The 19,452-nt window shown below is 51.7% G+C and overlaps 2 protein-coding genes across 4 annotated transcripts; both read right to left on the reverse strand.

Moving 5' to 3' along the window:
- Positions 1 to 856: 856 nt before the first annotated feature.
- On the reverse strand, positions 857 to 4,458 carry HMGN2 (high mobility group nucleosomal binding domain 2). Its single transcript, XM_082296675.1, has 6 exons — positions 4,308 to 4,458; positions 3,620 to 3,664; positions 3,204 to 3,233; positions 2,546 to 2,596; positions 2,096 to 2,191; positions 857 to 1,732 (listed from the first exon to the last, which is right to left on the reverse strand). The coding sequence occupies exons 1-6, from the start codon at positions 4,320 to 4,322 to the stop codon at positions 1,697 to 1,699; spliced, it is 273 nt and encodes a 90-aa protein (XP_082152801.1). The 5' UTR covers positions 4,323 to 4,458; the 3' UTR covers positions 857 to 1,696.
- A 38-nt stretch (positions 4,459 to 4,496) lies between these two features.
- DHDDS (dehydrodolichyl diphosphate synthase subunit) lies at positions 4,497 to 16,035 on the reverse strand. 3 transcript variants are annotated; one of them, XR_014227066.1, is made up of 10 exons: positions 15,973 to 16,019; positions 14,885 to 14,968; positions 13,912 to 14,028; positions 13,238 to 13,380; positions 12,505 to 12,621; positions 12,228 to 12,329; positions 11,458 to 11,572; positions 10,235 to 10,342; positions 5,650 to 7,695; positions 4,497 to 5,034 (listed from the first exon to the last, which is right to left on the reverse strand). XR_014227066.1 is itself a non-coding variant. In XM_082296662.1 (9 exons), exons 2-9 carry the CDS (start codon positions 14,945 to 14,947, stop codon positions 7,459 to 7,461), a joined length of 1,002 nt encoding a protein of 333 aa, XP_082152788.1. In that variant the 5' UTR covers positions 14,948 to 14,968; positions 15,966 to 16,035; the 3' UTR covers positions 4,497 to 7,458. The 3 variants fall into 3 exon arrangements, 2 of the variants coding, with proteins under 2 accessions (XP_082152788.1, XP_082152787.1); XM_082296662.1 differs by having other exon boundaries at positions 4,497 to 7,695; positions 15,966 to 16,035; XM_082296661.1 differs by having other exon boundaries at positions 4,497 to 7,695.
- Between the last annotated feature and the right edge of the window lie 3,417 nt (positions 16,036 to 19,452).

Here is a 19,452-nt window from a genome sequence, read left to right on the forward strand (position 1 = left end):
ATTATTTCTTTTCTGTTAGACATACCAGCTATGGGAACACATGGTGGAGCAGTTCCTAGGGGTACATCCCAAAGTGCCTTCTGTGCGTGCAGCCGCTCCAGAACACCTCCAGCTCTCCCGACCTCGGAAACTTCTGCATGGGAAACTCTGCCCTGTTCGTTTTCACTGGATTCCCTCTGAAATCAGCACAGGTTGAAACAGGTCACTGAACTTAATCACAAACAGACACTGAAATCCCAGGGAAGGCCAAGCAGAGATGGAAAAAATATTCCATCTGACAGTCACTAAAGGAGACGTTTACACAGGGGGGTTTGGGTTTGGCTCTGCTCTGGAGTCTAAGTAGCAACTATAAAAATGGTGCATTTTTACTCAAAAAAATCTCATCTCCTGCTTAGTCACTACCACAGCCAGGTCTGGATTCGATTAGCAGGAGCAACAATATTCAAGTTTAAGTGCAGATATGTAACACATCATCAGTTTTATGGAGCCAGTTCTGGTTTCACTCCCAAGAAAAGCTCACCAGAATTTACTTTTCTCGGCAGCAAGATCTCTGTATTCCTCCCCGTTTTGTACAGTGCTACATTTTAGAAAATAAAGATAATTTATCTCAGTAGATTCACGTACATGTTCCATTTTCAGCCTCCAAGTAAGCCAAGGCTTTAAAAACACCCTGCAGTGATCTAGCTTTTAGGCAAGGAAACCTTGCTTTTAGGTAAGGAAATCTTGCCTTTCAGGTGTGAATTATGACAATTAATTATCTGAATGAAAACACAAACACAGACATGCACACAGCAAATGTTCTCAAAGGAGATGAACTAAGGGCAAGAGAAACTAGAGAGCATTAAGAACAGTCCAAGCCAAACCGTATCCAGCTTTATTAAAGGTACTTTTCATGAACAATCATGGTAATTTAGGCAGGACATGGGCTACAATCTGCAACATTTTACAACAATTGTCAAACTCCCCTCCCTTTGTGGACTACTGAAATGGAGAAGTTGATAAAAACCGTAAGAATCTGCAGCTCGCACTTGTAGAGGGCAAAGTTTAGAGTGAGGGTGGACACGTTCACATCCGCGCGTTGTCTGACAACTCTGCACGAACCAACCCTGACTTTGAGAGGGAAATAAAATTTAAAGGCAGGTTTCTGTATCTGAAGATCCACAATAGAAAAGAGGAAGTGCAGCTCATTTTTGAGCCAGTACATCCCAGACTGGACACCAGAAATCGGGATCATCTGACAGTGGACTGAGTGTGGTCTGTCCCAAAATGCCAGTTTTGCCGTGGTTTGGAGTGACGGGCTCTGGGTAAACAGGGAGACACCAAAGGAGAACTGATGGCATTGGGATTTGGAGTAGGCAACAGCACCTTGGGAGCTTTGATGTTCACTTGCACATAACTGACACGCAGCATGGGGGAATCCCTTCCTCCTCCCTTCAGGAAGAGCCCTTCTTCCAAAAACTGGGGGACTGGCAAAAGCTTTTCTTATTAAAATTTAGGTTTTGAGAAATAGACTAAATGACATTTGTCCCCATTGCCCCCCACCCCCCAGAACACAACAACGAAGCGGTCTGTGTGCTAACAACATAGCTTAAAAAAAAGTAAACCAAAATTCTGCATTGTTATAAAACTTGATAAAAAATAGTATTTCAAACTGTACAGTCACCAGAAGTACACAGTTATCAAAAATTCACACATTTTACTTGGCTTCACCAGCACCTTCAGCTTTCTGTGCCTGAAAAGAGAAAGGGGAACAAGTCAACACATTAAAAAATGGGCATTTGTTTTCCTAAATAGCAAAACCCTGAACAGAACAGATCCTCTCTGGGCTGCACAGCCCCGATTTTTTAATAAAATTAAATCTAGCATTTGTGGCACCATAAAATACAACTTACACGTTGCTTTGGGAACTTTTCAGAAGAACAGTAACTGCATGTGGCAACATCCCCTGGCAACAGACAACTTAAACTCTTTACCAACATCCCCCACACCTGTGTTAAGTGTCATAAGCAACACTCGTCGTTGCCACAAGCCAAGACGTGTCCCAGTCCGAGAGGGAAAGGAATCAATCCTGGTGTAAGACAGGCTGCTGGGATACCTGGTCTGTTTTGGCATCTCCGTTTTCTGCGGGGTTGTTTCCCTCCTTGCCAGCATCAGCTTTTCCCTTCTTCCCCTTGGGCACCTTCTCGCTCTTCTGTAAATGCAAGACAACGTTTGCTGTCAGCTCCCAGCAGCCAGACACGAGCCACAACCCCAGAGCGAGGGTGGGGAGCACCACAGCTGCCTGCTGGCCCCAAAAGCACACAGCACACCAATGTTTGTTTGTTTAAGGGATTGACAGCAAGCGTGAAGAGTGTTCACTTCGGTATTTTTTATGCAAATTCTGTAAAATCTGCAAGTTTTCAGTTCAGCTTTATGCAGCGACGATGCAGCTCCATTTCCTCGCTACACAGCTGTTAATCAAAGGTTTATCAGTTGTTTTTATTGCCAGGCAATGCCAAACCTCATCCCCCATTTACCTCTCTAAACAGCCCCTGACCCAACTCACCTTTGGAGCTGCTTTTTTAGGTTTGGGCTCTGGCTTTGGAGGAGCAGGCTTCTGCAAGGGAGAGAAAACTGTGTTAGAGCCTCATGGAATGGTTTGGATTGGAAGGACATTAAAACCCATCCAGTGCCACCCTTGCCATGGCAGGGACACCTTCCACTGTCCCAGGCTGCTCCAAGACCTAATGTCCAACCTGGCCTTGGGCACTGCCAGGGATCCAGGGGCAGCCCCAGCTGCTCTGGGCACCCTGTGCCAGGGCCTGCCCACCCTCACAGGGAACAATTCCTTCCCAATATCCCATCCAGCCCTGCCCTCTGTCAGTGGGAAGCCATTCCCGCTTGTCCTGGCACTGTAGGCCCTTGTGACAAGTCCTGCTTCAGAGAAACAAACTATTTTTTTTTTAAACATTCAGGCCAAATAGCTTAGTTTCAAGAAAGCAAACAAAACCATTTGAAACTGCAGCAGTTATTTGGCTTGTCAATTATTTTACCACTCCCATAGCACCACATAATGGGGCAGGTGCTTAAGACAGGAACTTATTTTCAACTGACAACTGGTGTCTCCAAAGCACCTCCAGCTCTGACACGTACTTACACACCCAGTGGTCATGTGTAAAACCACCAAGTGTTGTGACATCTCTGCTCAGCGAGAGGATACTCACTGCAGATAACCTTGCTGATCTCCGCTGTGGCTGTTGGAAAAGGAAAACGGTTCTATTGAAATGACATGGAATACAAACTCTCAAAATCTCACAAAACAGCTCTCTTCCCAAAGTAGTAAACCCCCAGAAATTATGCTTACAGTTCTTAGAAATTTAGGCAGCAGTTCCCTTTTCTGTGTTCTCAAGAAACAAGAGGCTACACCATTGAAATTACTAACAGCTAACGATAGTTACGTAGATTTTATACAGTTAGAAGTAGATTTCTCATGGTTAAAACACAGTTATGACTTTGAAAAGCCAGAATCAATTGAGACCAACCCTCCCCCCTACTCCCCAGTTATTCTGATGACGTTAAACCTCAGCTTCCAACGGAAACACTTGATGATCCAACTTTCCCAAAACACTGAACTTCTTACCTCATCCTTAACTTTGGCCTTATCGCCCTTGGTCTCTCCTTCAGCCTGGGGACATGGACACACGTTGTAGGGACGAGTGATGGGGACGACCCTCAGTCACCAGCCGCTATTTTAACCCCTCCCCTCCCCCCCCCCCCCCAAATCCGAAGGGGAACATCCCCATCCCACCCCCGGCGGGTACCGGCCCCTCCCCGCGGGGCCGGGGCGGGGGATGCCGGGGAACAACCCCACACCGACGCGGCCCAGGCGGGGCGGGCGCCGCCGCCTCCCCGGGGTGTGTGCGGGGTTTGTGCGGGGGCGCCGCTGCCCCCTCAGGGCGGCCCCCCCCTCCCGCCCCCGCCGTTTTGGCGGCAAAGCTCTGCCGCCGCTTCCCGCCCTTTCCCGCCCCACACCGGCGCTCCCCTCCCCCCTCCCCTCACACCGACCTCCCGCCAAAACCAACCGGTTCGGACCGGCGGGGACCGCCGGCCCCTCCCGCACCCCCGGCTCTCGCCGGTAACGGGCCCCGCGCCGCCCCCACCCCCGGTGAGGCCTCGCTCCTCCGTTACCGCCCCGAAAGCGGGGGGGGAACGCGTAGTCCCGCCCCCCCTCCCCCCCCCCCACAGGCGGCTCGGTGCGGGCGGGGGGGGGAAAGGACACCGTAAGGGGGGAGAGGACACCGGGAGTGGGGGGCGGCAGCTCCACGTACCTTTCTCTTCGGCATGGCTCCGTGTGTGCGTGTGTGTGAGTGTGTGTATATGTGTGAAGGAGAGCGGAGCGCGCTGGGCGGCGTGAGGGGGCGGAGGGAGCGGGCGGAGGGAGGCGGGGGTGGGGGAGCCGGGCGCGCTGGGCGCGGGGGGCTGCGGGCGCGGTGCGGGGAGCGGTGCGCGGGGCTGCACCCGGCGGGCTGCGCTGGTCCCGACCCCACTAATTGGAATCGGGTGTTTATAAAGTTTTATATAGAGCCGGACGCGGCCCAACCGGTTCCAGCCGGATCCCCGCCGCCCCGCGCGCCCATTGGCCCGCGGGGGTCACGTGGGGTGGGGCCAAGGCGGGGAGGGAGGGGAGGGGATGGGTTTGGGAGGGGGCGCGCGGAGGGGGCGGCGCGCGCGCAATTCACCCCCCCCCCTACCCCCCCCCTCCGTGCGCGCGCGCGGGAAACCCACGGGGGTGGGGGGGGGGGGGGAGCAGAATAAAAATGGGGGGGAAAAGGTGAAAATTTGGGATGTAAAGGGCGGCTCGGGGGAAAGGGGGACAACCCCCCCCCCACCCCGCCGCGATCCCGCGCGCAGGTGAGCGGAGCTGTTCGTTCAGCACCTCCGGCCCCGCGGGGCCCCCGCGCCGGGAGGGGCTCCCGGGGGAACCACCGAGAGCCCCTTTTTCTGTAAAAACAGGGGAGACGCGGAGAGTTGTATCCGAAGAAGGAGGCGACGGCGCTGGAAGAAGAGAGAAAAATGTTAAAAAGCAATAAAATGACGTTAAATCAATTCACACAGGTGCCTGCTGCTCGTGCCAAGTGACTCGGGAAGTTGGGCTCCTTCCAAGAGGGGACATTCCTCACACCTGGCACAGCCACAGCCCATGTGCTACAAATCCAACTAAACGTCTTCATCACCACTTTTTAGCTGAACCTCATTCAGAAAAACACCCCAAGGAACAACCTTTCCTCCTTTCCCTGCCCAGGTGAACTCTCAGGCTTTTTCAGACCTCAGCTGCACATTTTTCCAGCCGTGCTGATTTCTCCTATCTTCACTGCATAAACATGAATGATGGAGGTTCAGTTCTCAATGACAGAAGCCTGTGGCTCTATTCCCACAGATGCACCAGAAAGATGCACTCCTGAAACTCTTGAGTTTGCCCAGATAACTGGAAATAACTGGAATTGTATTTACTGGAATAACTGAGGCAGGTGAAATGTACAGAGTCAGGTAACAGGAACCTTTTGCCACTGCTTGAAGGATTCTTCCTCCTCCCCTACTCCAGTGATGCCTTTTTATAAAACGGATTAGAACTTTCCATACAAGCCTTTTATAAACCAGAGCCTCACTTACCTCACCTGCAACAGGACCAGTACTTTGTGGAAAGCCACCACTGTGGCTTCGGTCACCTGTAAAGTCATAACACAATGGAAAACCTTTTCTTTTTTAAGGTAAAAAATACATTTTTTGAGTAAAAGAGTCTCCCCATCAGCCTGGCAAAGCAGACTGGAGAGTTTCCATCCCGTGGAGAGTACACTGTTTCCAGAGTTTCCCGAAATGTGGAGAAAATAAAATACAGCAAAAGCAGTTTTAAATCAACAGCTCCCATCATCTCAGCACATTTTTATCCAAATTCTCTTTGCTACTTACACAAGAGGTGGTAGCTGCACGCAGCTTCACTCAGCCAGGCTTTAGGGTATCAGCAAACTGCTCACACTACACTGTAAAAATAACCTTCAAATCATTCCCAGGCTAACAGGAATCACATGAGGAGTCTGTCACAGGTTAAATATTGTTATATTAAACCTGGATTCCAACTTCATCACACCTTGAAATAAACAGCTCTACATACTTTTAAACATTCAGGTTATTTTAAAAATAACTTTGGTATGAATATACTTTATTCCCAGTTTTACTACACACTTCACAATCACAGGCCAAGTGCTCAGTGTGCAGCACTTACAAGTCTTTTAAATCTGCATTTTGTGGTTTTCACCTGGAGGTAAGAAGAAACACTTCAAACCCAGCAACAGCTGGTACTGCCACACCTGTGTGTGCATCAGGAGCAAAAATCAACACATTTTCAGGTTTTTTGATCATGGGGACGGAAGCCAGGAGAAATAAAGAGATGGAAACAGTCTTGGAAATCAGCTTGTCCCTCTCCCTGCCAATGGAAAACTGAGAATAAATAATACTCCACAGCTGCTCTGGCCACTCCCATTAAAATCAGCCAAACAGCCCTTCTGAACCATTTTGGCTGGGGTCAGAGGTTGGTTTTGGCTACAGTATTCCTGAATTAAGCCCACCCTCATTCCCTGGAACTCCCTCAGAGGGTTTGACACATGGTAGCCATCACCTGGGTTTAGCCAATTTCCTTCCCTTTCTAAGACAGAAGGTTCATTCCCAACCTATCCTTTTTCACTGCCTGCTCAGAGCCTTTCCCAAGGTCAGTCTGGTCCGACACCAGCACCTTCTGCATCTGGGTTTTCCGCACACACACTGCTCAGGAGAGATCTCAGAACCTGCTGAAGCTTTTGGAGCATCTTTTTTTCTTTACAGCAGGGCTGAAAACCCTTCCTTTAGCTCTCTGGAAACCAAGAGTGGATACATCCAACCCAGCAGAGTCAGGTGGGGAAAAGACAAGATGCTCTTACCGAGTAGGCAGTGGGGAATGTCCCTGACACCAGGAATAATCCTCTCCCTGCAGAAAGCAAGGCTCCCTTGATGGGACAGCAGAGGAAATCGCAACAGAAGATTCCCCACTGCAAAGCCACGGAAACAATCCGAGCCCAGACTGATTTAACAGGACTGAACTGGTTTGGCTGGGCCAGTTCAGGAGGAAGCAGAGAACGGGAGGAGGCTCATCGCAGTTAACTTCTTGTCACCGGAACACCTGGCCTGTCAAGGACTGAGCAGCAGAGACCAGCAGGAGGCAGGTATCTGTCACCGGGGCAGGGAGGCGACACAGGACGGCACCACCTTCCTCAGCAGCATCACAGACAGGGAGAGCTCCCAGTACCCACCCCTGCCCCGGGCAGGGCCAGCAGGACACGAGGTCCTGGAGCAGCCCTGGATGCCCATGGCGGGACCCCACCAAGCCAATCCCTCCGGGCAGCAGCTGCTCCCTCTGAACACTGTCTTTCCCAGAGCCCAGCACCTGTGTCATGCAGACACCGTACACAATCTCTCAAAGAAGTCTGCTCTCTTGTGCTCCAGCGCCTGCAGGAAGCCCTGGATCCTCTCCTCCCGCAGGGCCGTGCATTTTTGCAGCAGAGTCCGCCGGCGCCGCGAGTCTCCGTGGGACGCGCACCCTTCCTGCTGCAGCTTCTTGGTCACGTAAGCCTGATCCCTCTCCATCTGCTGTCGCCTCCTCTCCTCCATGTAGGAGTCTCTGGCCTTCTGGAGTGAAAAGCAGGGAGTGTTAGCACCTCACCGGGCCTCCCAGCTCACCTGTGGTACAGGGGGTAGCACCAACAGCCTCTGCCAGCCATCGATCTGCAGGTTCACTGAAGGCTGACACTGGGTCTGCCTCTTCCACTTTGAGGCAGCCTGCTTGATTGGTTATAAAAAATACAGGGATATCCTTCTGGGCCTTCCCTCCAAGACATGACTCTGCTCAGAGCATTAATTCCTAGTTAAAACAGATAAAAGTCAGGACAGACTGGGGGAAAGCCCTCAGAGAGGAACAGCTACAAGGGAACTTCTGAACCCCAGACTCTATGCACAGTTACCCTCACCAGTGTTATCACAGCATTTTTGATCCTATTCCCCTGGCTGCTGAAAGGTTTTAGGGGATTCCAAGCCATGACTTACAGGGCAATTCTTTGAGATGATCCAGTATTGAGCTAATCAGCTTCAAAACAAAACCAGGAATAAGCTCAGCATTCCCAAATTTCTGTGATCTAACAGTGTACTGGCTTGAAACACAGCAGGAGAAAGGCAAAGGCAGGAGCCATCCTTGCCTGCCCTTCGAGTATTTGAAATATTTTGTTGTAGAACATCACTTTAAGATTTCTCCTTATTGCATGTGTCTTGGCCTGCAGCTTCCAACAGCAAAAACACATCACCAGGCAGGAATATTAAGCTTCTATTTTTAAAAACTATAAAACTGGCCACTGTGACATAGACTCACACACACACACTGGTCTTTCAAACAAGCAAGAAGAAATAATTAGTCTAATGAGAGCCTGACTCACACTCATCCCCACAGTTTCCCTGAGCCCAAGGCAGCTCTGGCTCTGGAAATTAGCTTTTGTTATGCTGGGAATGAGAGCAGAAATATCCCCAGCCACAGCAAACCCACTGAATGGATGCACTCCAGGGCTGACTTGAACTGCAAGGATCATCAGCCCATTGAGCAGAAGACTTCCACCCTCAAAGTGCAATTCTGTTTATTGCCCAGAAAAGACTCAATCTGACCACTGCAGGCTGGCCAGCCAACACCTGCATCCCTTCCCAAGGTCTACCAAAAGCAGGGTCTAACTGATCCTGGGACTACCTATTTTAAATTAAAAAAGGCCCAGCTCCTAAATCTCAGTTCCTCTGAGGGGAAAGTCCTTCCTTTGCACAACTGTGAGGGTTCCCTGCAAAAAAAGGGCAGCCTTAGACACTGCAAAGTGGCTCTTACAGGGAGAAAACTGACCAGAGAACAAATCTGGACAATGAGAAACCTTTATAATAGTGTGGAGTGAACACATCCAGCCACAAACCAGAACTCAGAAAAGATGAGAATAGCTGGGAACAGAAGCTGCATTTGTTGCCTGTCAGAAACCAGCACCAGGACCAAAGTCAGAACAGTGACCTTACTGTTCCAGACAGAGGCCAAGCTCATGGCAATGACAAACACTACTGCCTTTTTTGCTTCCCTCTTCATGCAGAAGGTGAACTGCCATTAGATGTACTAATACAATGAATTTCTGGTAGGAAAAGGGCAAACTTGGGCCAGAAATAGGAACAAAAGACGTTAAGGACGTGGAGAGTTTGGATGCTGCCAGACTGGCTGCACCTGATTAAATTCAGCCAGAACCACAACTGGCTATAATCTCTTTGACAACTCTCAGGGGTGAGCAAGGTCCCTGAAGGTAGAAAAGGGCAATGTAATACCTGTCTTTAAAAAGAGGACCCAAATAATTAAGGAACAGACACATTCAGCAGCCAGATGTGGCAGAGGGTAAGAGCTGCCACACTGAGGTCCTTCTGCCAGTCACTGCTGTCCCCCACATTTCTCCATCAAGAGCTCCAGCTCCCACACTTGTTTTGCTTAAAAATAGCCAAATTACTAACTCACTCCTGAATTGGCCAGCTTTATCAGAACCAGGTCAGGGAGAGCTCACAACAACAGATCGAAAAGGAGAGGAACAATGTCAATGAGCAATAGGAACAATGCCTTCAGCAAGTACACCTGGACCCACCAGAAAGAGGACACTTGTCCACAGACTCACAGCTCAGGCAGCCTCATTTCAGCTCCTAGAAAGGAAACTCTAAACCCACTTGTTACAACTCTAAAAACAGTAGTGGAGTTAGAGGAAGAGCATGTGAGTACTCCCTGCTTGTTCCAGTGTGAACTCAGCATCTGCTTACAGCACTGATGAAGTGTTTGAGTTAAACTGGCAGATTTCACCCTGTGGCAAACCAGGAGTGTTCACTTGGTGTGTGAGTTCTGGGACAGATGCTCCAGAGGGTGGAATGAGCAATGAGTAACAGAGACAGTGCTGACTTTGGATATTTTGGGTCTTGCTGAAAGTAGAGGAGTCTGGCCACACACCAAGATGTTGTAACAAGCCACAGGGGTACAGGAGAAGCAACACATGAGCTGCTACTGAAACAAGATCTTTAACTAACAATTCCTGCTCCCACTTTGCAGCCTCTCACCTGATCTCCAGCTGCTGTGCAGGTAACACATGGGGTTGGGCTTTCCATCTCCCCAAGGCTCCCTTACCTGTAAAGCACTGTAGTTCATCTGGAACTGAAGGATAGCCTCACACAAGTTCCAAAAGGAATATTCTGGCCACAAGACTGATTGAAAAACCAGGCATGAATGGGATGTCTGCAGAAAGCAAGATCACCAAAAATTTAATCATTGAGCAAGGGAGAAAGTCATTAAGATGCAGCTCTGTTGGGCAAACGATGCCCACATAGATTTTACCTAGGCTGTGTTATCAGATTCTACTTAAAGTGACGTAAATACCAGCCAGGAGAGTCTGAAATTGCACAATGTACAGTCCTTCTAATTAGCTTTTAATGTTGGGACACCAGTCATCCACTACTCCAAAGGCATCAGCAGAATTCTTTCTAATGCTGTGCTGGTCTTCAGAGAAGTATTTTTAATAGCTTAAGCATCATAGACTTATAAAAAACCTAAAATAGCAACACTAGAGTACCAAAGGCTAAGGGAATAACAGTTGAACTGAGGATCAGGACATGACATTTAAGCCATTCTTCAAATGACATCTCATGATATTCCTTCCTGCCCACTCATGGCATTTAAACTGCTTAATGAAGCCAAGAGCTGTGGTGCACTGAAGATATCCTTGAGCTGGATGATGAAAGCTTTCAAGTTAAAAGCTATTTTTGCCACCAAGTTCCCCAAAAGCTTCAGGTAAATGTGTTTCTATGATGACTGCTAAAACAATTTAACACTTAACAGGACTCTACCACCGAGAGGAGCAATCAAAGTGTTATTTCATAGCATCGACACCCAACCAGTGTATAGGTGTGCCCAAAAATAGGGGGAAGAAAGGGCATGCCTTGGTAGGTAACCACAGCTCAGGCCAGACAACTTCTGAGAACTTGCCAATTAAATAATTTGTAATGGGAGCATTTGATGTGGTTGCCTAAAGGCAATTGGGTTTTGGCTTCAAACTGTACCTGTAAAACATGTGAACTTCAAGTGAAGCAGCTCCACTCAAATGTTCTCTACAAACAAGTAATTATCTAAAGGTGAGGAGCAAAAGGATGAGAATTCATGATTTTAGGCAATCACAGAACTGCAAGAAACAGATTCCTCAGAGGTGCCCAGCACTCAGTCCATCCAGGAAGTTACCTAACCCCTGGCAGAAGGAGTTTCAGAGCCCCCACATCCACTTGCACCTGGAGTCGGTGGAACCCTCAGCACCCTCGGAGGTAAAGATGGAATACCCCAAGGGAAAACAGAGATTTTACCTGCCAGAGCAAGAAATCACTGAGGCGAACCTCTCCAGAGGTTCTTATCAGCAGGTCTGGGTCAGGGGAGTTGTTGGTGTACAGACACTTATCCAGCAGCGACTCAGACACGTCACTGAAAGACAGACACAGTTTATTAGCCCCTTTTCCTGACCTGATGGATGTGGCACAAATCAGAAGTAAAGGGTTTTATGTAAACCCAGGGCTGCAGACTAAAACTGGGTGGTGGAGCTGAACCACAGCCAGTCATCAGCTTGCTTCTGACAGACACTGCTGTCTGCTCCACAGGCTACTCCAAATGCTATTTCAGCCCCCAGAGCATCCCACTCCATGCTCTTTGAAACATAACACAGTGGTGGAAGCAGACTGTGAGGGCTTCCATCTGGAGCAGGGAGCAGAGTGTAACTATTCCTTCTCCTTCAGGGTGGAGGAACAGTGCAGCATTCATGATTCATCTGTTGTTTGACCTCATAGCTAAGACTGTCAGCCAAGCAGCCAATTGTTGTGGCATAAAATCTGCCTTCACATTTAAACTAACTTAAGACACAGACCTAATTTCTCTTCTGTCTTGGTTGTGTATCTATCACCATGGTAACTGAAATAATAAAAGCCAAACATTGCATAGTAACTTTAAGTCATTTGTTCCAGTCACACTGGTTTAATGAGATCTATTTAAAAGCCACTTGGCTTCTGAGAGATTTCTCAAGGAGTGTGAGTGGTAAGACAGGCAGGATTCACCCAAAAGCCTCACACAGAAAGCCAAGAGCTACCTGGGTTCCAGCAGTCCTTGTTCCACCCCCCAAGCCATCTCCCTGACAGCATTGCTGATTTCATGTCTCGATGTGTATGCAAAGCAGACATTCAGAAAGCACCTGCAAAGAGGAAAAGATGTGAAAGGCTCGTCCTGGGAAGGGCCAGCAGATGACAGTGATGTGTGCTTGTAGGACCAAGAAGAAAAAAAGAGGTGTAGCATGTCTGCCAAGTCCCAGCCCTCAGGAAGAGGAGGAAGATGTGAGGTATCAGCTATTTAAACTGAGTGTCGCTTACTTGTTGTAGTTCCTGGTTGCCAGCACAGCTTGGGCAATCAGCTCCTGGATATCCACAGGCAGGAGAGGCAGGTCCCCGAGGACACGGATGCACACCCCATGCTTCTTCAGGTTCTCCCTGCACCCAACCAGAGTGGGGACCACAGAAAACACATCAGTCTCTACTGCACAAGTGCCAACATCCACCCACAGCTTCAGCAAAACTGAGAACTGGAGAAAGGCAAAACCACCAAATGTTTCTCAGGTGTACAAAAAGGGCTGAGATTTGATCATCCCAAACCATTCCATAAAGGGAAACTGATCATTCCCCACACAAGACGTAACCAAAGGACTAGGAAATGATCACGGATCAGGCCTCCCTACCTATGGAAGCTTAGAACACAACCACAGGCTCTGGGCACCTCTAACTAATCAAAAATTAAGACAAAGCTTTGATATTTCACGAAAACAACATCTGGCACTCTTGGTTTCTGATTGTGCTGTGTTTATCTGAAAGCTGTCCGTCCCCACGGTTTGGATGGGACAGCTGACACAAATCTGGTGTGCAGGGGGACTGTGCATGCACAGAGCTCTACATCCCACCCAGGCAGGCACAGCCCCTCCAGACAAATCTCTCACTGGAGGTGGGGAAGGCTCTCCTCCCTTAATCCATTTTCACAACTTGTAACATCCCTGCAACCCATCGTGTCCTGCTCCAGTTCCACCCTGTGGGTCACAGACATGGGGTCTCTTACTGTTCCTCCAGGAGGCGGCTGAACTTCTGTCTGGCCAGGTCCATGAGCCCATCCACCTCCTCCTTGGAGCGTTTGAAGTTCTCAATGCTGAAGGCATAAACTGTCACCTCCCGAATGCCCAGATTCAAGCACCACCGCAGTGTCTGCAAGAAGACAAAATGTAACAATCAGGCCAGCAAGACACAACTTCTCCACTGTAAAACCTTCCTGTGGTTTCCCACGATGCCAAGGACGACCATCAAAAATATGAAACCCCTAGATGTGAATTTCAGATTCATTTTAAAAAACAGGAGGAAAATATCACTACCTGAGGATGAGAATCCATCACAGGGGACTAATCCAGCCAGGAAAAGCACCTCTTGTAGATGACATTGTAAATTATATAATACTGTACCTTTCAAAACCTTTTCAAAGAAAAGTCAACCTGTTTCACAGAAGTAAGAGCTTTGAGATCTGTGAGGTAGATATTTAGAGTGTTAAACAGAGGGAAAAACAGCTGAACAGAATGACTCTGCAAGGTAACACAGAGAGGGAGGAGCTGAATTTGTGAATCCTGATGATGAACACCAGCTCCAAGCACAGGCCTGGCTCCAGTGAAGGAACACAAGACACCAGTCCAGCAGCAAACACAGCTCAATCTCCCACCACACCAAGGCAGAAAACATCCTCCCCACCTGTGCCAGCTTATCAAAGCCCTGGGAATGTCCCTGCTGTCTCTCCACGTGACACTTCTGGGCGTACCGGCGATTGCCATCCATGATGAAGGCAACGTGCTTGGGCATTGGACCTGCCTGGAAAACAGGGAGAAGCACAGGAGACCAGCAAGTGAACAGGCACCTCCAGCACAGAGAGCTCAGCCCCACTGTCCCCAGCAACACTGTGTGTTCCCAGGAGTGCAGTGGTATCTCCCAGCAGGAAACCTGCAGCTGGAACGAGCACAGCGCTCATTTCCTCTTTGTCTACCCCAGTTTAGGGTCTCCAAAGAAACAGGTCAGTGTTGACAACTGCCTGAACTGAAAAGCAGCTTTGCCCTCCCCATTTCTTTGATGACAGAGAGCTGCAGTTCTCAGGAGCTCAGTGCTGACACAGCTGCAGCCGTGGAGGAGGGCACACGCACGTTTATGCTGCGTTTTTTATTTCGCAGCTCAAGGGCCTTTTCACAGACACAATTAACTTCAGTGGAAACAAAAAAAAAGGTCATAAGACTTCCCTCCACAAAGAGGAGTGTTCCTTTCCACTGACCTCACTGGGCCTGACAGGGAGAAGGGCAGCACCGCCAGTCTCAAGCCTGAGCAAGGAGAGAATTTTCCTGGAACTGGTGGGTTTTTGTTCCAATACTCAGTTTCATTTCTTAAACTCCCAGTGTGAGGATCTCTCTTCTCTCCCTCCTTCCCATGCCCTGCCTCCATCAGCAAGGGCACAAATCCTTATTGGCAAGCACTATCTGCAGCATTGCTCATTTGCAAGGCTAAGCCTAAGTAATCTCCCAGCCTGGGATGCTGTTCAGGGATGTACATCCAGTGCCAGCACTAAATGTACCCTTGCCAACAGTGCTCCCTTCTCAGAGCACCGCAGCCACAGAGACAGTTCCACCCTGAAGAACCTGCCAGCTCTTTACCGCAAAATCCACCCAAATCCATCCCTTACCTTAATGATGTTGGCACAGAACCTCTCTATGATGGTCAGCTCGCCCTCTCTGATCCACGACATGTTTTACTGAGAGCTCCTTTCCTTTTTCAAAGAGAAGATGAAAATAAAGGGGTTAAACAGGATTGATTGAGCGCAAAGCAAACAAACCACCTTGGAAACATCAGCTCTGACTTGCTGCTCTGGAGCCCTTTACATTGTCTGCGTGAGTCCTTTGATAAGCAGGCAGTGGGGAAACTGAGAAACGGGCTCTGGAATGTTCCAGCTGTGTCATCAGAGTGGATTCTGCACCAGCTGGTGCAAGGAAAACCACCCCTGAGTCCTTCAGCCTGGAGGACTGGTGGGTTGGTACACAACCCGCGATTCGGGTGCCGCTCACGGGTGGCAGCAGCACAAACGATCCAGATCCAACCACCTGGAATTCGCCCCACACCCAGGGGCAGCAGCAGACTGAGTTACAGCGAGGAGTTCAATTTCCGTGCGGGCTTTCTCCGCCTCTTCCCTCAGGAAGGGATCCCTGCCCGCAGCTGCAGCCACAAAACATTAAGGCAAGGAACTGCTGAACCTCGGGCTGCTCCTGAAGCTCTTAGAGCTGCCCTTGCACGGCTCGGGCTGAGACCATCCAACGCCACCGCCGGCTGCTAACGCTCAGCTAGTGGCAATCAACCTTCCAGGGTGATTTTACACAGTCATCCTACAGAACGACCTTCACGGAGGTTTGTAAGGCCGGGGCAGAGCACGGGACGGCCGTGCCTCGCTCCCCGGCCCGGGCGGGCGCAGCCGGGAGCTCCAAGCCCCGGGACGTCGCTCCCGCCGGCGGACAGCGGGACGCACACCCAGACCCTGCGGGCGACTCAGCTCCCGGCAGCCCCCCGGGCGCTCCCCGGCGGGACGCTCACGGTGGGGACGGGGCGTCCCTTAGGCCTCCACCGGCTCCGTGAAGCAGGGACGCGGCCGCCGGCGGGAGAGACACAGCGGAAGGAGACACTCCCCGCCCGCAACGCCCCCGCCGCGAGGCGTGGCCCGGCGCTCCCCGCGGTGCCCGGTAAGCGCCGGTTCTCCCCCCGGTCCCTCCCGGTACCTGGTACCTGCCCCAGCGGCGCCGCCTCAGCCTCCGCCGGACGGTGACGTGCCCTTCCGCTTACGTCACACGGCGGCGCCGGCGGCGGCGGGCACGCGGGGGCGGGGCGGGGCTGGGGCGGGGCTGAGCCTGCGCAGGGGGAGGCGGGAGGGGGCGCCGTGAGGGGAGGGGGAGATGATGGCGGGGTTGTGGCTGTGAGAGGAAGGGGAGATGATGGCGGGGTTGTGGCTGTGAGGGATGGGGAGATGATGTCGGGGTTGTGGCTGTGAGGGATGGGGAGATGATGTCGGGGTTGTGGCTGTGAGGGATGGGGAGATGATGTCGGGGTTGTCACTGTGAGAGGAAGGGGAGATGATGTCGGGGTTGTCACTGTGAGAGGAAGGGGAGATGATGTCGGGGTTGTCGCTGTGAGAGGAAGGGGAGATGATGTCGGGGTTGTCGCTGTGAGAGGAAGGGGAGATGATGTCGGGGTTGTGGCTGTGAGGGATGGGGAGATGATGTCGGGGTTGTGGCTGTGAGGGATGGGGAGATGATGGCGGGGTTGTGGCTGTGAGAGGAAGGGGAGATGATGGCGGGGTTGTGGCTGTGAGGGATGGGGAGATGATGGCGGGGTTGTGGCTGTGAGAGGAAGGGGAGATGATGGCGGGGTTGTGGCTGTGAGGGATGGGCGCTGTCACAGTGAGCGGGGTCGCTGAGGGCGGGCAATGGGCGGGTCCTTGTGAGGCGGGCAGGGGGCGCTTGAGGGGAGGGGGCGCTTTTGGGGGGCGTTGTGAGGTGGGCAGGGGGTGCTGTGAGGGCTGGAGCCAGGCCGGGAGAGCTGGGGCTGCTCTCCTGAGGAGAAGGCTCCAGGGAGACCTCAGAGCCCTTTCCGGTGCTTAAAGGGGCTCCAGGAGAGCTGGAGAGGGACTTGGGGCAGGGGATGGAGGGCCAGGACACAGGGAATGGCTTCCCAGTGCCAGAGGGCAGGGCTGGGTGGGATTTTGGGAAGAAATTCTCCCTTTGTGAGGGTGGTGATACCCAGAGCAGCTGTGGCTGCCCCTGGATCCCTGGCAGTGCCCGAGGCCAGGTTGGACATTGGGGTTTGGAGCAGCCTGGGACAGTGGAAGGTGTCCCTGCCCATGGCAGGGGTGGGATGGGACGGGCTGTAATGTCCCTTCCACCCAAACCGGGCTGTGGTTCTGTGACAGGGCTGGGGCTCTTTTGGGGGGCTGCAGGGAGAGGTGGGATGTGGTTCCCAGCACAACCCCCCTGTCCTGGTACCCCCATTTGGGGTCTGGGCTCCTCAACCCCAGGAGAGAAAAACAAAAGTAACCACGCAGAGAACATCACCAGCAGCCATTGCCCATGGTCTTTATTAATTTTTTTTTTTCCAGAAAAGAAAAAAACCCCACATTTTACACAGTTGGTACAAAAACAAAAATAAAATGAACAGAGCGGGGAAAACCTGCAGCAACAGGAACTGAGGATCTCGCTGCAGGGACTCCAGCAGGAAATGTCTTTGGGAAGTGTGAGCAACTCGCTCAGGGGTTGCCCTGAGCCCCCCCCACACACACAGCCACCCCACTTACCCCCTCCCTCCCACCCACTTCATAAAACTTCACGGGTTTGACACGAACGCTTTGGTTGCTAGCAGTAAACATGGATTACATTCTTCCGTCTCCTCGTAGACATTTTTGGGACTCAAGGCTTTCGCCCCAGGGCAGACACCCCCTCGTGAGGGACATCTTTGTTTTATTTCTCATACATTCAAACACTCCCGTGTCACAGCAGGACCCTGAGCGTGCCCCATCCTCCCGCGACTGTCCCCTCATGCATAGTGCCCGTGGGCAGGGTGGGCGATGATGCAGCAATTTAGTTAATTATTGTCAAGATAAGGGAAGAACCACAATGGAGAACGCAAGGAGACTCGAATCGATCCCATCTCCTCCAGTGTGGCTTCCCACCACAGATAAAAATCCCTGTTTTCTTAGATCCCAGCACCCCGGGGGAAACCTGAGTGATTCCCTATTTGCTTTAGCCCAGGATGGGGATGGTTACAGAGCTCCCACCTGGCAGCTCTGTGTGGGAGAGCAGCTCCATCTCCCTGGTCCGTAACCTATTAGATGCTTTGGGTATTTTATTTTTTTTTCCTTTTTTTCTTTTTTTTTTTTCCCTCTTACTTTTGTAAACAATAATCAAGGAGAATACTGAGAGAAAGTGGAAAGATTTAGAGGTATTTACACACACTAGACATCTAGCAGAGAAATCACCAAACCATTAAAGTGGGAGTGGGGAGGAAAGGTCCTACACGATCCTTGAGGGCAGAGGCAGGGATGAGGGGGCAGAGGGAGGGACGAGAGGGCAGAGGGAGGGACGAGGGGGCAGAGGGAGGGACGAGGGGGCAGAGGGAGGGATGAGGGGGCAGAGGCAGGGATGAGGGGGCAGAGGCAGGGACGAGGGGGCAGAGGGAGGGACGAGGGGGCAGAGGGAGGGACGAGGGGGCAGAGGCAGGGATGAGGGGGCAGAGGCAGGGATGAGGGGGCAGCAGTTTCCCTGGCACAGCCGAGGTGCTGGGGGGAGGCCAAGAGCCCCCCCGAAGGCTCTATTGCATTTACCCCGTCAGACTAAAGCTGTTTTCCTGAAGCAGTTTTGTACAGACCCCGTTGCTAGTCAAGAACTGGAAGTCCTTCCCCCCTCTCCCACCACCTCACCATAAACTACTGGAGCAGGGCGGGGAGCAGCTGGGGGCTGCTCTCCATCCCCCTCAATGCCCACGTGCCAGGGGTTGCCAGGCTCCAGCAGCCTCAGCGAGGCCTCCAGAGCCCCCCATCCCTGGGGATGGAGTCGGTGCTCCCATCTGATCCGGCCCTGCCCCACATCTAAACCTATTGCTACTAAAAACCAGCAGAAACTGCGCCCGGACACCAGCACGGCCAGACGCCCTCCCTAGGAAGGCTCCAGCCACCCCCTGGGCTGCAAAGAGGAGGGTTCGTACCCCAAAACCTGGGATCCAGACTTTCCCCCAGCCATGGTGAGTCAGCATTTGAGGGAAGCCGGGAAGAAGAAAAAGACGGAGCAGTTGCACCTCCCTTGGACGTGGAACCAGGTCCCTCATCCCAGGAGGTCATGGACAGCTGGCCCTGAGCTCAGGGGTGAGGAAGGGCAGGGACTGAGGGTAACCCTGTCTCCCAACACCCCCTGGTCACTGTCTGCTCTTCCTATGTCCCCCTTAATGGGCCTGGGACCCCCATCCTGACCCCCAGCCACACGGCACCAGCCTGCTGGGAGCCTGTGTGACATCCCAGCCCGTGGGCAGCAGGACTCAGGCACGGGGTGGACTGGAGTGTTCCCATCAGGGTGGTAGGGAGGGGACGTGTGAGAGTAAACAGGAGAGAGAAACAGAAGACAGTCCTCAAAAGCCACCAGGCTGGGAGAAAATCAGGAGTTAGGGAGCCAACATGGGCTCTAGCAGCTGTTCCCTGCCCATGGCACTGCCTGGCTTCTCCAT

The sequence above is a fragment of the Coloeus monedula genome (assembly GCF_965178545.1).
Source record: "Coloeus monedula genome assembly, chromosome: 24".
Classification (NCBI taxonomy): domain Eukaryota; kingdom Metazoa; phylum Chordata; class Aves; order Passeriformes; family Corvidae; genus Coloeus; species Coloeus monedula.

Coding starts and splice junctions, on each gene's coding strand:
- HMGN2 (XM_082296675.1), bottom strand. Junction 3,234..3,619: donor AGGCCAAAGTTAAGGATGAG/GTAAGAAGTTCA, acceptor CTTTTCCAACAG/CCACAGCGGAGATCAGCAAG. Junction 2,597..3,203: donor GATCAGCAAGGTTATCTGCA/GTGAGTATCCTC, acceptor TCTCCCTTGCAG/AAGCCTGCTCCTCCAAAGCC.
- DHDDS (XM_082296662.1), bottom strand. CDS start 14,947: ATGTCGTGGATCAGAGAGGGCGAGCTGACCATCATAGAGAGGTTCTGT. Junction 12,622..13,237: donor AGCCGCCTCCTGGAGGAACA/GTAAGAGACCCC, acceptor GGTTGGGTGCAG/GGAGAACCTGAAGAAGCATG. Junction 7,696..10,234: donor TGAACTACAGTGCTTTACAG/GTAAGGGAGCCT, acceptor TTTTCACTCCAG/AAGGCCAGAGACTCCTACAT.